This window comes from Agelaius tricolor, unplaced genomic scaffold (genome assembly GCF_023055355.1).
Source record: "Agelaius tricolor isolate 1412-34295 unplaced genomic scaffold, bAgeTri1.0.p SCAF_8, whole genome shotgun sequence".
In the NCBI taxonomy this organism is placed as follows: Eukaryota; Metazoa; Chordata; class Aves; order Passeriformes; family Icteridae; genus Agelaius; species Agelaius tricolor.
This window is the reverse complement of record NW_027269268.1, coordinates 48,373,659-48,387,462: the sequence shown is the minus strand read 5'-3', so window position 1 is coordinate 48,387,462 and position 13,804 is coordinate 48,373,659. Positions and strand designations below refer to the sequence as shown.

Genomic DNA, 13,804 nt, shown 5'->3' with positions numbered 1-13,804 from the left:
CCAAATCTACTGCCAAAGTCACTTTTCCAACCAAACAGTTCCTCTTGGAAAAAATATTAGATAACTGGAATGAAAGCATTGGCCATGTAGAAGTGTTCTGCCCTTCCTTCCACCTCTGCCCCACCAGTGAGATACAGTGGCTGTTTTGTCTGAAGAGATTGACAGTGATCTGTTGCTGTAGCTCTTGCTGGCTGTTGGATGAGAGAAGAGGTTGGGCTGGAGGTACATCTCTTTGCATGTATAACATTTTTTTAGGTAGCTGGGCCCTGTTGGTTGAAATGAAATGGGGATTCAAAGCAATTGAAGAGGAACTATCCTGTCTTAGTAGCAGGCTGCTGGTTGCACATTTTCCTGCCTTTTACACTTAATGGGTTAATAACCCAAGAGTCAACTTCTTCATGGGTTCTTTCCTGCCAGCATTCATAAGCATGATCTGATAAATGTGGTCATTCCCCCACTTTGCTTTTATGTGGGCATAAAACTAGTATTGAGTTAAAAGGTACAAGGGTGCAGTTGTCATCACTGGAACTCAATGTACAAGTCTGACTTCAGCATTAACAGAGAACTCTTTTGAAAAACACAGAAATTGGATCATTTACAAGCTTTAATGTTCATACTTACATATCACCCTAATTTATCAGGCTGATACATATATTGAAATTCAATGGGAATATTACATAGCAAATAGATATAAATATACAAAACAGTTTATGAAGCAAACCAGAAATTATTTCTGAACCAGCCTGCTATAAACATGCTATTTTTGAAGATGTACTACATGCAGTGCAGCTTAAAATTAATTTAACAAAAAGCATAAAAAACTTTTAAAATTACATTATTATATGCAGAACTTACTTTAAACAGCTGATGAAGCAAGCGTATAAATGTACAGAAGGAAGATATTTTTTCAGCTGGTGCCAAATTGACAGAACATATCAGAGTCCAAATTCCATATTTAATGAAATTGTGGAGTGATACAGTCTCTTCATTAAAAAGTCTTTTCATGTAACTGTATCCAAACTTTTCATTAATTTTTTATAGAAGTTGTTTAAAAAAAAGCATTTTCCTGAAATTCATGCCTATAACTCCATAGTTACTAGATGTAAGAGAGAGCAGGTATTTCCTAACTTAGAAATTACTTTTTTTTTCTTCCCTTAAATCATCTATTGGATTATCATTCCTAAAAAGGAAACTGGAATTACTTTTATAGAAATTCTGAGAAGTATGGAAATAGTTTGCTTTAAAATGAAAAATACTTAGTAAACCATTCTTGATGCTGAGGGTCTTGTTTTTGGTCATCTTTGGTTTGTGGTGGTTCATTGCCATGTGTCCTGTGCAAACAAATAAGCATTAGCATCACCAACCTACTTACTTACAATCTTATCAACATGTAATACTTTTCCCAGAAAAACTCATCATCCCATGAATGGTTCTGTGCTCACATGAATGGATGAGGCCAAAAGGTGCCAGGTACAGTTTTAGTGGGATCTGTGCCAGCCAGGTAACTGGACTAGCAGCACTGATTGTAACATGAAGAAAAGCATGAAGCAGAGTTTAACAGAACTCTGCAGAAACATTTGAACATAGTTCTTAACTTGACACCCAAAAAAAATTAAACAAAAGGATGCTTCAAGAATATGAAGTCTTGAAAATCAATGGCAGCTGCAATTCACTCTTAAAAATACCAAATACAATTTATGCATTAAAAATGTTGGGTAAAAGTTCTACTTGAAATGGAAAGATTTTTCTGAACGCTACCTGGCATTCATAATCAATCCTATTACATAATCCCTGATTTTCCATCATTCAGGATTTTTTTAACATACGATAATAAATAGGACTTAATTTATGATTGACTGATTTAAAAGAATTAAGGGAGCAGCAGCCAAGCTCAGTCTCCTTGCACGTTTGTTTCCGTCTAAAACAGAAATCCCATTTGCCTTGGCAGTCATCTGGCATGACACAGCATGTTTGTATCTTAAAGAACTGGGAATTGCCAAAGAAGATCTAAGCCTTTGTCCCAGGTTGTTTTTGTCAGCAGTCAGCACCATCTGCCCCCAAGGAAAGAATTCTCTTGCACATAATTTACAGGATAACTAAATCTCCACCAGAAGATAGCTGAGAAGGCTAGATTTTGCCCTGAAATACAGTGGCAAGGTTTGGAGATTTTTAACTGTATATTAGCTACATACATTTTTAACTATTTCTTGAAGAGACAGTTTATGTTATAAAACACTGAACATCGTTTACATAACTCAAAAATTTGAAGAATTAAAGCTCCTCAGAGAGAAAAAAACTAAGTTAAGTATCTGCTAATCAGTTTTGAAATCTTTAAGCTTTGCCAAATGATCAGCCTAAGTTCATTCAAATACTTCTTAAAATAAAAACATGCCATCCACATCTACCAAGTGCAAGGTGAGGCAATAAAAATAAGAAGGAAGACACAAAAGACACACAACAGAACCATTGAAAGATGCCATGTTCACAATTAACTACATTCTTAGTAAAATACTGGCAGCTCCTTTTCCTTTTTTTGTGTGTATATGTGTGTGTGTGTGTGTGTGTGTGTGTGTGTTTTGTTTGGTTGGTTTACTTGGGTTTTTTTTTCCCTACCAGGACGGGTTGCAAGCAAAAGGTCTGCTGGGCAGGGATTATAGCCCACTTTTGCAGTAAAGTTCTGGATCTATCTGTAGAAAACCAAACATACAGAGTTCACTGCACAGTAGGAACCTTACATCGTTGTGTATTTCATGTCAAATGTGTTTGAATTGCCTACAAGATTCTAAATATTAATTCATTTATCATCATACAAAATGGACAAATACCTTGTGGCAGCAGTGCTGTCTGAGGACTGTGTTGATGGAGAGCCCACCCTGAGGCAGCCAGAACTCCGGTCTAAGCTTGTAGATTTTGTTATTTGAGGAGCACTTCTTTTTGATCTCAAGTCACAGCTCAAAAAACTCTTTGCGTAGGAAGCTAAATTCGGAACACTGACAACACGACTGGGCACCTCAACCTTTTTCTTCTGCTTTTTTATTGTAACAGAAAACTTCATTACATACACATTTTTTACAATTTATTCTATAAAACCTTAACAATACCTCATTCCCAAATACCTTACAAGGAACACCCAAATAGGAAGATTTCTATATTTTTCTATAGGCATTTAAATTAAATTTCCAGGGTATGCTGTATCCATGGATTTTGTCATCCAATTAAAACAACATGTATTTGACCCTGAGATTTTAGACACATGAAGGTGCTTTCCACCAACTTGATCTCCCTTCTTTCTATGGCTATTTGTAGAAATATCATGCAGAAGGGCTGGAATGACAAAGGGCAGATACCAAGCAACTCAAACAGATGCATAATTTGCCTTGATGCATGCAATATCCTGATTAGCACCTCTCAAATCTGCAAGCAATGGCCATGCTTATCCCAGTGGAAGACTGATGTCAGAGTTCTGGTGTTTTATATTGGCTTAAACACCAGTTATCTATGTTGCATATATACCTCTAATGAATTTCTCCTATGCTCAACAACTGACTGTAGGTTGGCACTGGAAAGAATTCTACTGAATATCATCATAAACATGGATAGCATTTTTATTGTCCTGATATGATTCAAATAGTAATAAAACTATCACAATTTGTGATTTTAATTGCATTGTTCATCTTACCTTCATGGAGGGAGTCAGGCATGCTGTATTGGGGTTGAAAGAAAATGACCGATTCCTGTAAGATTCAGTGTTGGCTGAAAGTGAATGCTGACATTTTCTTCCCTCCTGAAGGGAAACAAAGTTACATGTATGGAAACATGTATTTGTTGGAAGCTGGTATGGAAAGACACATTTGTCAAAGTATTCCAGAACAGAAACAACCAACCAGAGTGAAGCAATGTGTGAAACACTGCATAGAGCCTTGCAATAGATTCCAAAATAGGTATGTCCGTATAAAAAGCAGTCTTACCACCAGCTGCTTGATAATCTCTTCTCTCTCACTTAATTTGTCTTGCAGACAGTTTATAAGGTGTGTATCTTCAGGCCTGGACTCCCACTTTTTTGACTTTTCTTCTAATTCTTTAAGTCTGTACCAAAGAAAATACAGACCAGAAAAAAAAATTCCTCAGATTAGGTTCAAGAGAAACCTTGGATGTACTCTGCCCTATGTTCCAAGCCTAAAATACAGGGACATAGCCAGGCCTTTCCAATAAAGCAGGATTTTTATAAAATGGGCGCCTGTACATGGTTTATGTAGAAGTATAGAATCTTCTGGAGTTCCAAAATAAATTTCCAGGGTTAATCCACAACACCTGTCCAGTGTAAAATCCAGCCCCTTATGTAAAATAGTAACAAGCTTGCACATCATATTGCTAGTCTAGTTTCCTAAAGAAAGAAATCAGTGTCAGAGAATCTATACATATCTATATTCATCTACTTGTTCTCTTTTCTGACCAGTAACTTTGGAATCCTGAGAATTACTCAATTCCTGTAACTTTCATGAAGATAAACATGGATATGCATGCTGCTTTAGTAACCCTGCAAAGTCAAAACCTGTAGTCTGAGTTTAGCTTTTAAAATTCCTTAAATTTCCTTTTTTTAATGTGTGGGTAAACATTTTTGAGAGGACCACCCCTGACTCTTATTACCTTAGAGTTATCTCTGAATTAAAATAAAAAGATAAATCTTTACATCTGAAAGGTTTAAAGGTTAGAGGCCTGCTTACATGCCAAGCCTCTCTTCTGGACTTCTGCTGCTTCTGAACAGTTGGGATAAGAGAAAAGAAGGAGGGATATATACATATATATATATATATATATGGGATTATTTCTGAGGGGTCTCTCCTGTTCAATCTGAAACACCATAGAACTTCTTCAATCCACAGGGGGCTGCAAACTGCATTAATTTGCATGAGCATCATTTTCCTTGGAAATTTTTAAGGGAGTGAGAATGAGGTTAAGAAGCCTTTAGTCAATGATGCTGCTCTGCTGAACAAAATTAACAACAAGATAATGGATCAAGGCCTCTGGTGTATCTGTAACATAGAAGATTTTACACTTCATAAAATTTTAGATCCTACATGCAAATTTTAATTTAGAATTGTTAAACTTCATGTATAGTGCTTTAGATTAAACAGTATCCAGAATTTATTACAATGTGTCTGGGTCTTTTTGGTTTGCAAAGACAATACCTATACACTTCTATTTTGATACATCTAAGTTTTAATTTAGCATTGTAAAACTTCATTTATAGTGCTTTGGATTAAGCAATATCCAGAATTTATTACAATGTGTCTGGGTCTTTTTGGTTTGCAAAGACAATACCTATACACTTCTATTTTGATACATGCAAGTTTTAGTTAAGCATTGTAAATCTTCATGTACAGTGCTTTAGATTAAGCAATATCCAGAATTTATTACAATGTGGCTGAGTCTTTTTTGTTTGCAAAGATAATACCTATGCACTTCTATTTTGATCCTTATAGTATTTTACTTATGATTAATAAAAAAAACTATATGTACTAAGAATAATAAATAGAAACAGAACTCATTGCCAGCATGAGCCAGAGTTTATTGTTAAATTACTTACGCAGTTTCTAAGGAGAAAATCTTTGCTTGGAGATGTGCCTGAGTGTTGCTGAAATCAGATACTATGGTTTCAATTTCCTTCCGGTGATCTCCTTTCAATATGTCCAGTTCTTTTTTATGCTTGATATTGAGGTCTTCTACCAGTAGCCTTTCATTGGTATTAAAATATGTCTGAATTCTCAGGTTTCAATATTAGTTTATTATCATTGATCAAAGCATGCAGTTTTGAGGAGTTTTATTGACTGCAAGGGTAGTTAACTGGGCAAAGATCTGGCTTCTGCCTACAGATTTGACATTTTGGTTGCAATCTGAGAAGAAAAATTTTAACACTGAGGAAGAGAAAAATTATTTTGAAAAGTACTTGGCCTTCACCCTTCAGGAAATTCAAGGTCTATTCCTTATAATGGTGCAATTGATATTCTGTCGAGGGTTAGTTTGTACGTCAATCTTAATGACAAAACATGATAACAAAGTACCATAGGAACTTATTTGTATTAAGCAAAATCATGTTGAAATATCTGGCATTTTAACACGAGGCTCTCATGATATATTTCACTACATCATGACACCAGAAACATTTAATACTGCCTATCATCATCCTAAAACTAAAAAAAAAATTAAAAAAAACTAAAAAAAAAAAAAAATCTAGTTTCTCCCCTTGAAATTAGAGCACAGCCATGGAAGTGACTAATTTGGCATTTAGCATAAAATAAGCAGCAGAAGAATAAGGGTAAAAAAGGGAGAAGGATCCCTTGAAATGAATATTCAGGAGTAGAATATTCTCCTTCAGAAGACCCATTTGGTGACTTGTTCTCTCTTCCCATAAAAACACCACTGTCTGCTCTTTTCCTCATCCTTGTAAAAGCTTTCTGTACTGGAGGTGGAAATCACACAGTTCAAGAGAATGGAAAGAGGAATTATTACTTTGAGCAGATTATGGGTTTCACTTACTTGGCAAGAGTAGGACTAGTAATTTTAAGTAATTTGTTATAAAAATTTGTCACACGCAAGTAACAAGCCCCTATCAGCTTTCAAATCAGAAAAGAAACTGGCATAAGACAGAGGCACTGCTGTTAAAAGTAAAAATACCAATTACTTATATGCACCAATTTAACTACTCCTCTACTCAAATTATTAGTCTGGCAAAAAAAAAAAAAAAAAAAAAACAACAAACAAACAAACCAAAAAAACCCAAGAGCTGCAAGTTAGATTTTCAAATATGCCATGGGTTAATTTCAGAGCAGCCTGTATCAGAGGCCTAAGTCCACTCCAGTGCTTTGGTCCTACCTCCAGTTATTTGAAGGATTTCTCCTTATATAATTTCCATTAATGCTTCCTTTCCAAATGCTTACTGTAGTAGAGCTACACCATTCATTACCTGTAAAGAAAATCCTCCAGCCCAGCAGCCTTAGCATTTGAGGCCTTTTAGACCTCAGCGCTGACACGTGAATAATTCTTCTCTTCATGAACAGAGTCTCTAAATTCCTTCAAGGTAGCTTGAGGGCATTAATGCAACTCTCTGGTTTGCAATTCTCTCTATTGATCTGGCTTCAAAAGCTTGAAATGAAATTCACTTTGAAGTAACTCTCCAAAGAGTGCAATGGCAAAAAAAAAAAATTACTCATTCTTTAAATATCTACTGACTGGTAGACAGGAATGGAATTACTCTGGCCACTCTGACAGTCTGCAGAGAGATATTCTATCCATTGAATGCTTTTTTCTGGACTATATATGCCATAATTTTAAAGATTCCTTTAAGGTCACACTCTTCAGAAATCCTTTTATATAAATGCTTGTGTAGTTAGGGGCATATATCCTGCACCACTGCAAAAATGGATTGAAAGATACCCACACACCAGATCCCTCAGTCTCTCTGCAAAGAGAATGTGTTAAGTATGTTCATCCATAAATTTCAAAGGATTCAACACCCATACAAATGCAGTGGGCAGTGAACCCAGTCTTGTCTCCTTTGTAAGTCATGCCAGGGGAGGTTTAAGTTAGACAGTAGAAAGAATTTCTTCAAAGGAAGACATTGGAATGGGCTGCCCAGACGTGTTTAAGGAAAGACTGGACGGGGCACCCAGTGCCATGCTCTAGTTGACATGGTGGTCACAGGCTGGACTCAAAGATCTCAGAGGTCTTTTCCAACATAATTGATCCTGGCATTCTGCACTTTTTCTGAACAGAAATGGGAAGACCCTTTTGCACCATGTGTGCTGAGCCTCTGGCTACACTAAGACATGGTTTACCTTCTACAAGATGGCCAAGACTGCAGTCACCTTGCCCCTCCTGTGTCCTGACAGCCTCTCACAGTGCCAGGCTCACCATCAGCCCAGAGGCACTGTCACTATCCACTGGCACTGCCCTTACTTCCCCTGGGCAAATCTGGCTGCTACAGCCAAAGCAAACTCTTACAGGGAGTATATGGCATTCTCAAGCGTCCCCTTTGGAATTAACAGTCCATTGGTTTCAGCTACAGAGTATGTATAAAAACCTGATATTTGCTCAGAAACTTCTATATTCTTTTTAATAGCTCTTTGGTGAGTTTGGGATTTATGTCTTCCAGTGCCTTTGAAAGGCTGACATCATGCATATTTTCTCAGGTCACTCCTGGGGGGATACAATAGACATACTTTTCTGTAACATATAATGAACAATTAGTTCAAATGCATCTATTATGGCTGGAGGAAAATGTGAAATGAACTACTGCTTTTGCAAAATTCCTAGCTTCTAAAATTAGTACTTTAGAAAGGAAAGATTCTGACATGCATCACGCTTAGAACACCACTCACTCTGGCATAATTATTGAATCTCTGATAGCACTGCCAAGTGTGAATTCAAGGCAAACCTTCTATGCTGTTTATCTCTATCCTGAAGCTGTGCAGCTTCTTGCTTCTGTGTCTCCAACTCAGCACTGAGCAGCTCCACTGTGTCCTTCAAAAGTAAATTCTCTCTCTTGAGTTCAGAAATTTCACTCTGACATTTTTCCAGTTCATCGTGAAGAGATCTGATCTGGCTTTGGCTACTTCCTTCCTAAGAAAAAGGCCAAATTTAGTTATTCACAGCCTCTTATTTTTAATGTTAACATCTTCCTGGATTTGTGTGCATTGCATTTTTGTGATCTGATTTTTCAATTATATGTGCAAGGCAAAATCAGGGATCAAAAGTTTCTAAATATAATCTATAGTCTCTACAGAATTTATTTTATTGTAACATTCATTCATTTACTTCTTTTGTAGATTCTGATCTTTAATTGGAAAGAAAAAGCCTGCCCACAGGGCAAAAAATTAAAAACATTTAAAGTGAGACATAAAGGCAGAAAACTCATTGCATTTCTGGAAGAGACTGTATACTTTTATTATCACTAGAGAGAGAAATTTGATATTATTGCTTTTGCTGGACACGACATGGCAATGAAGTACAAACTGGTCCCTTGCCTGTTGCTTCTTCAATGTCCTCACACTCCTCAGCTCCATTTGTAATTCTTCTATTTGCTTCTTTAGGTTTGTGCATGATGTCTGCTGCTCGGAGAGTTCCATCCTTAGAGATCCTAGTAACAATCAGACAGTCATTTAGGCAGTCAGAGGCCAGCTGGATGGGGAAGGCAGATACAGGGAATGTAGATGAAAACATTAATTCATTACATTTTGCTTTGTTCCTCAACTCCTTCCCCATTAAGCATAATGGCCTCCTATTACTAGAGAGGTAACTCAGCTGAGCAATAATAAGGTGATATGGAGCTACAAAAGCAATTAGTCCACATCAGGCTCAGAGAGATAATTCTGTGGCGGTTGTATTGCAGACCACATCATCACCATTGTTTCTTCTAATATTGAGCTTTACTGTTAATTCAGCTGGTCTTCTACAGAGGGCCATAAGGCAGATTGAGGAAAGCTCTGGTTGTGTTAGAGAAGTACAATGCTTATGCACGCTTTTGGGTATATTAGGTACAAGTTTTTCAAGTACAAGAAGCAAAAAGTTTTTATCTCTGTTGTCTCCCTACAATCTTTCTTGAAGAAGAGAATCTTTTTTGAAGAAGAGAATCTATCTATTTAAAGTCTAAACTTCAGAAAGCAAGAAATCTTCAAGAAAATTTTAATTACTAGTGGAAAAAATCCAAGAATAAAATTCAGTTCGTATGTAAAATACTTTTAAATTATTCTTTATTTAATTAAAAAATATTTTATAGATGAGCTTTAATAACCTGAGATTAAACCTGAAGATATTACACATTTTGCTAGTGCAGTGTCCTGTTTAGTTCTTAACAGTTTTGAGCACTTTTGAAACTGACTCTCCACTGCTGAACTCAATGGAACAGACTTGAAGCACATATAAAAATTCATCTCAACATAGAAAAAGAAAGGGAAAATTATATGAACTAATTATAATTTTCCAATCTAATATGCCTGATAATGCATACTTAAATGTTGTACACCATACTACTCTCTCAGCAACATTTTGCTGCTGACAGTTGAGAGCTTGGTTAACAAAGAATATTAAGACTATATTCTTGAAATTGCAGGGTATGACAAAAGAGATTAACAAAGATCTGAGTTCCCAGAAAATGGGAAAGAAAATGAATGGGATGAAAGTCAGTGGTTCTCAGCATATATATAATCAAGCAGTAGGAACTGTGCATGACATGAGACACTATACCTAGCAAGAGGGCTTGCTGCTTTTGTATCTGCTCAAGTTCATCATGGAGTTCTTTCTTTGCTTTCTCTTCCAAGGTTTGTATTTCCAGCCTATGAGACTGATGTTGGATCTTGAAAGTCTCATTAAATTCCTTTTTCAAACGTTCTTCTGCCTCCTGTAAGCAAAAGTCCCCCCAAAAACAAAGTAGTTGGAGCCTGTTTATCAGCTTGTTGTTTTGCTTGTAATGCTAGGATGAATCTGACCTTCATTTAGAACTTTCAAATTTTTGTAGAACTTTAATTTTCATCACCACTTTACAAGACATTTTATCTTTAGAATTTCAGTATATTGCATTAACATTTTGTCACTAAAATCAATTCACTTGAACCTTTAAAAGCCTTGGCTATCACTTACTGAATTGATTTCTTGAAGGTATAAAAGGCAATACACATCACTATATGTGTCTATTATACTTCTTAAGTATTTATGTATAAATTAATAATGGATGAAACATAATAAAACTGAGTTCTGTTAGTAATACTCTCAGGAATTCCCTTGTATTTGTATTGAAGTAGGTGCACAGATAAAGGAGCTTATATTCATTGCAACCTAACTGTAGGATATATTATATTCACACTGTGGTCTAAGTTAAAATGTTAAAATTATTAAAAAACAAAACAAAAGTCCCACAAACCACCAACCAACCCACCCGTCCCAGCCTGATGATGAGGAAGTTTAAAAATCCCAGAATAATTCATTATATGCAACAATAGCAACCCATCATTAAATTAATTGGAGGTAACTGAGTTTTGATAATTGGCTCTCACTCAGATGGTTTACCCCATAAATATATATATATTTTTAACATTAGTATGTAGTAAATGGACCTTAAGTTCCTGATTCTTGCTTTTCTCCAACATTTTTAAGACTTTTTGATGTGATGCCTCCAACTGCAGTTTAACATTCTGGTTTTCTTTAATGGTGTTTTGAAGATCCTGCAAAAGTTTCTCTTTTTCCTTGTTGGACTGTAGATTATGTTTCTTCAGTGACTCCTTGAAATTATTTGCTTGTTGTTCTAATATTTGCTTCAGCTGAGCCACCTTCCAGAAAAGTAAATCAGCAGGACAGGATTATTAGCTGCATTCACAATGGAGAGGAATTATGTAAAGTTGAACACACTTTATGAGCTTGTCTTGCTCTATGAAAAAATAGCAAGATGCTTGTTTTGTGCAAGAAAACAACACTTTTTTTCAGTGAAGAATGACAACCTTTTTGCATATAGTGTCTGTTGCTTATCAAGTACTTTTTAAAAATTTCAAATCATCTTCATCTCATATGTTCAATTTGCACAATAATATGGCACAAACAAGAAGGCAGGCCTAAGGCTCTGCTGAAGCTATCCAACAAAACTGATATATTTAATTTGAAACAGCACCTAGCTTCACCTGCCTCAGACTGAGTTTAAGTTCACTATTCATCCAGTTTTTTCTTGGCTTCTTCCACTGTGTCATCAAATGAAACCAATTTTCCTGATCAAACTAGTGAAGAATAATTGCCAAATACTATTTGTAATGAAAAACATTAATTGTCTTTCATATATCTGTGTAATGGGATCTGTCTGTAGCCTGGATACACTCCAAGAATAGGCAGATGCCAAAGCCACTTGCCAAGCATACTTTTGTTTCAGGAGATGATGAAATTTTTTTTATTACTTTTTAAAGAAATATGTGGTAAATCATAAGATTTAATCAAAGGGGCACTTTGGTTTCTGGTTACAGGCTAAAAACCCTACTTTGTCTTCACACCTATTGAACTCAAGCCAATATTTTCCTATATAAAGAAAAGAAACACTGAAGTTTTTAGGTACTGCAGTTCCTCTTAAAACTAACCTTTGATGTGAAAGACTTAATGCTGCACAGTGCCTCCTATCAGCTGACACAATATGCATCAGCATCACTACACCCAAGCATGCATTTTTTTATGGGCTTCCTGAAAATAAAGGGACTGAAAAAAATGTGTCAGAAAAATAGACTGTATATTTTATAATAGAAAAATCTGAAACAGGAAAAAGGTTACTTGGAATACTTCTTAAGCAAATTAGTCACCTAGGCAGGAGAGATGAATAGAGGCCTATACAAACTTAATCTGTGGTCCCAATGTTATAAACTTCCCCAACTCTTCAGAGACAATTATTGGCCCAAAGGACTTCTAACATGAAAGAAAAGATCATACTAACTAGAAATAGGCTGAGCTGGGAACACAATGTAGTAAGAAATCAGATGGAAAAGTAGTTTTAAAACCATTGTTTTCCAGTGATTAAGGGGAAAAGTTCTACAGAGATGTATCAGACATACAAACATGTTCTTTCTCATGAATCCTGGTGCTTTTAACATATCAGAAGTTAAGAAACAAACATTTCCATCCTATCAGGTTTCCACCTCCTCTTTTGCAATTAAAAAGGTTTTCAAATCCACCAGTGAAAATCCTTCTCTGGAATGTTTTGCAGTGCCCAAATAATTTTTGCACTTCCTGACTTCTAAACAGACAGCCAGACCCTCAATTTGCTGAAGTTGGTAAAGCAGCATTTAAGCCAATGAAGCTCTGTCAAATCACATCAGTCCAGAATCTATTTGGATGTTTTCATTATTAACAAAGCAGCAACACTCTGGAATTTTGTTTTATAATGTCCTCCTGCTGCAAAACAAAAGTTCTTGAAAAAACTGTACTTTAATTCCATTACTAATTCACTTTTATCTACCAGAATTGCACAAAGTGATCTCAGAGATGCAAACATTACCTAACATAACCTAAACAGTAATATGGCATAAGAAGTAAAACCAAAATAAATTGTATTTTACTGTTTTTTTAGGCTTATTTCAGAGTTACTTCAATTAAGTTTTCAGTAAACAATATTCCTAAACTTGTGGCAATTCCTGACCAGAGGAATTTCTGACTGTGTACTTTGGCTGCTATTTGGTGGAATCTTCAAGATCCATAAAAACTCTGGGCGTTGCTGTGCTAGCATTGTACAAAGATGTATCATGGCAAGCTGATGTTTGCACTGCCATTTTATGCATATTCTAATTCCAGAATAGAGCAGAATCATAGAATATTTGGAGCTGGAAGGGACATACAGGGATCATAGAAGTCCAGCTCCTGGCTCTGCACAGCCCCATCCCCAGGAGTCACACCATGACCAAGAGCATTGCCCAAGCACTCCTTGAATTCTGCCAGGTTTGATGCTGTGACCACTTCACTGGAGAGACTGTTCCAGTGCCCAACCACCCTCTAGGAGGAAAACCTATCTCTAATATCCAACCTAAACCTCCCCTGAGAGCTTCAGGCCATTCCCCTGGGTCTTGTCACTGGTCACCAGAGAGAAGAAATCAGTGTCTGCCCCTCCTCTTCCCTCATAAGGAAGTTCTGGACTGCAGTGAGGCCTCCCCTCAGTCTCCTCTTCTCCAGGCTAAACAGACCAAGTGACCTCAGCTGCTCTTCATATGGCTTTTCCTCAAGACCCTTCACCATCCCTGGAGCCATCCTTTGGACACTTTCTAATAGCTTCATATTTTTCTTATATTGT

General features: G+C 36.3%; 1 protein-coding gene across 6 annotated transcripts in view; it reads right to left on the bottom strand.

The window, feature by feature from the left end:
- Positions 1-586: 586 nt before the first annotated feature.
- Positions 587-13,804, bottom strand: part of FAM184B (family with sequence similarity 184 member B) — a 36,189-nt gene continuing 22,971 nt past the window's right edge. The window contains exons 4-12 of one of the 6 annotated variants that reach the window (XM_071432653.1): positions 11,109-11,321; positions 10,243-10,396; positions 9,024-9,136; positions 8,435-8,619; positions 5,588-5,734; positions 3,969-4,086; positions 3,680-3,784; positions 2,826-3,049; positions 587-1,331 (exon numbers count right to left, since the gene is read on the bottom strand). In XM_071432653.1, coding sequence (XP_071288754.1) covers positions 1,241-1,331; positions 2,826-3,049; positions 3,680-3,784; positions 3,969-4,086; positions 5,588-5,734; positions 8,435-8,619; positions 9,024-9,136; positions 10,243-10,396; positions 11,109-11,321 — 1,350 coding nt within the window. In that variant the 3' untranslated portion in view covers positions 587-1,240. The remainder of the gene's footprint in view (positions 1,332-2,825; positions 3,050-3,679; positions 3,785-3,968; positions 4,087-5,587; positions 5,735-8,434; positions 8,620-9,023; positions 9,137-10,242; positions 10,397-11,108; positions 11,322-13,804) is intronic. The other 5 variants (XM_071432655.1, XM_071432654.1, XM_071432659.1 and 2 more) reach the window with 5 other exon arrangements.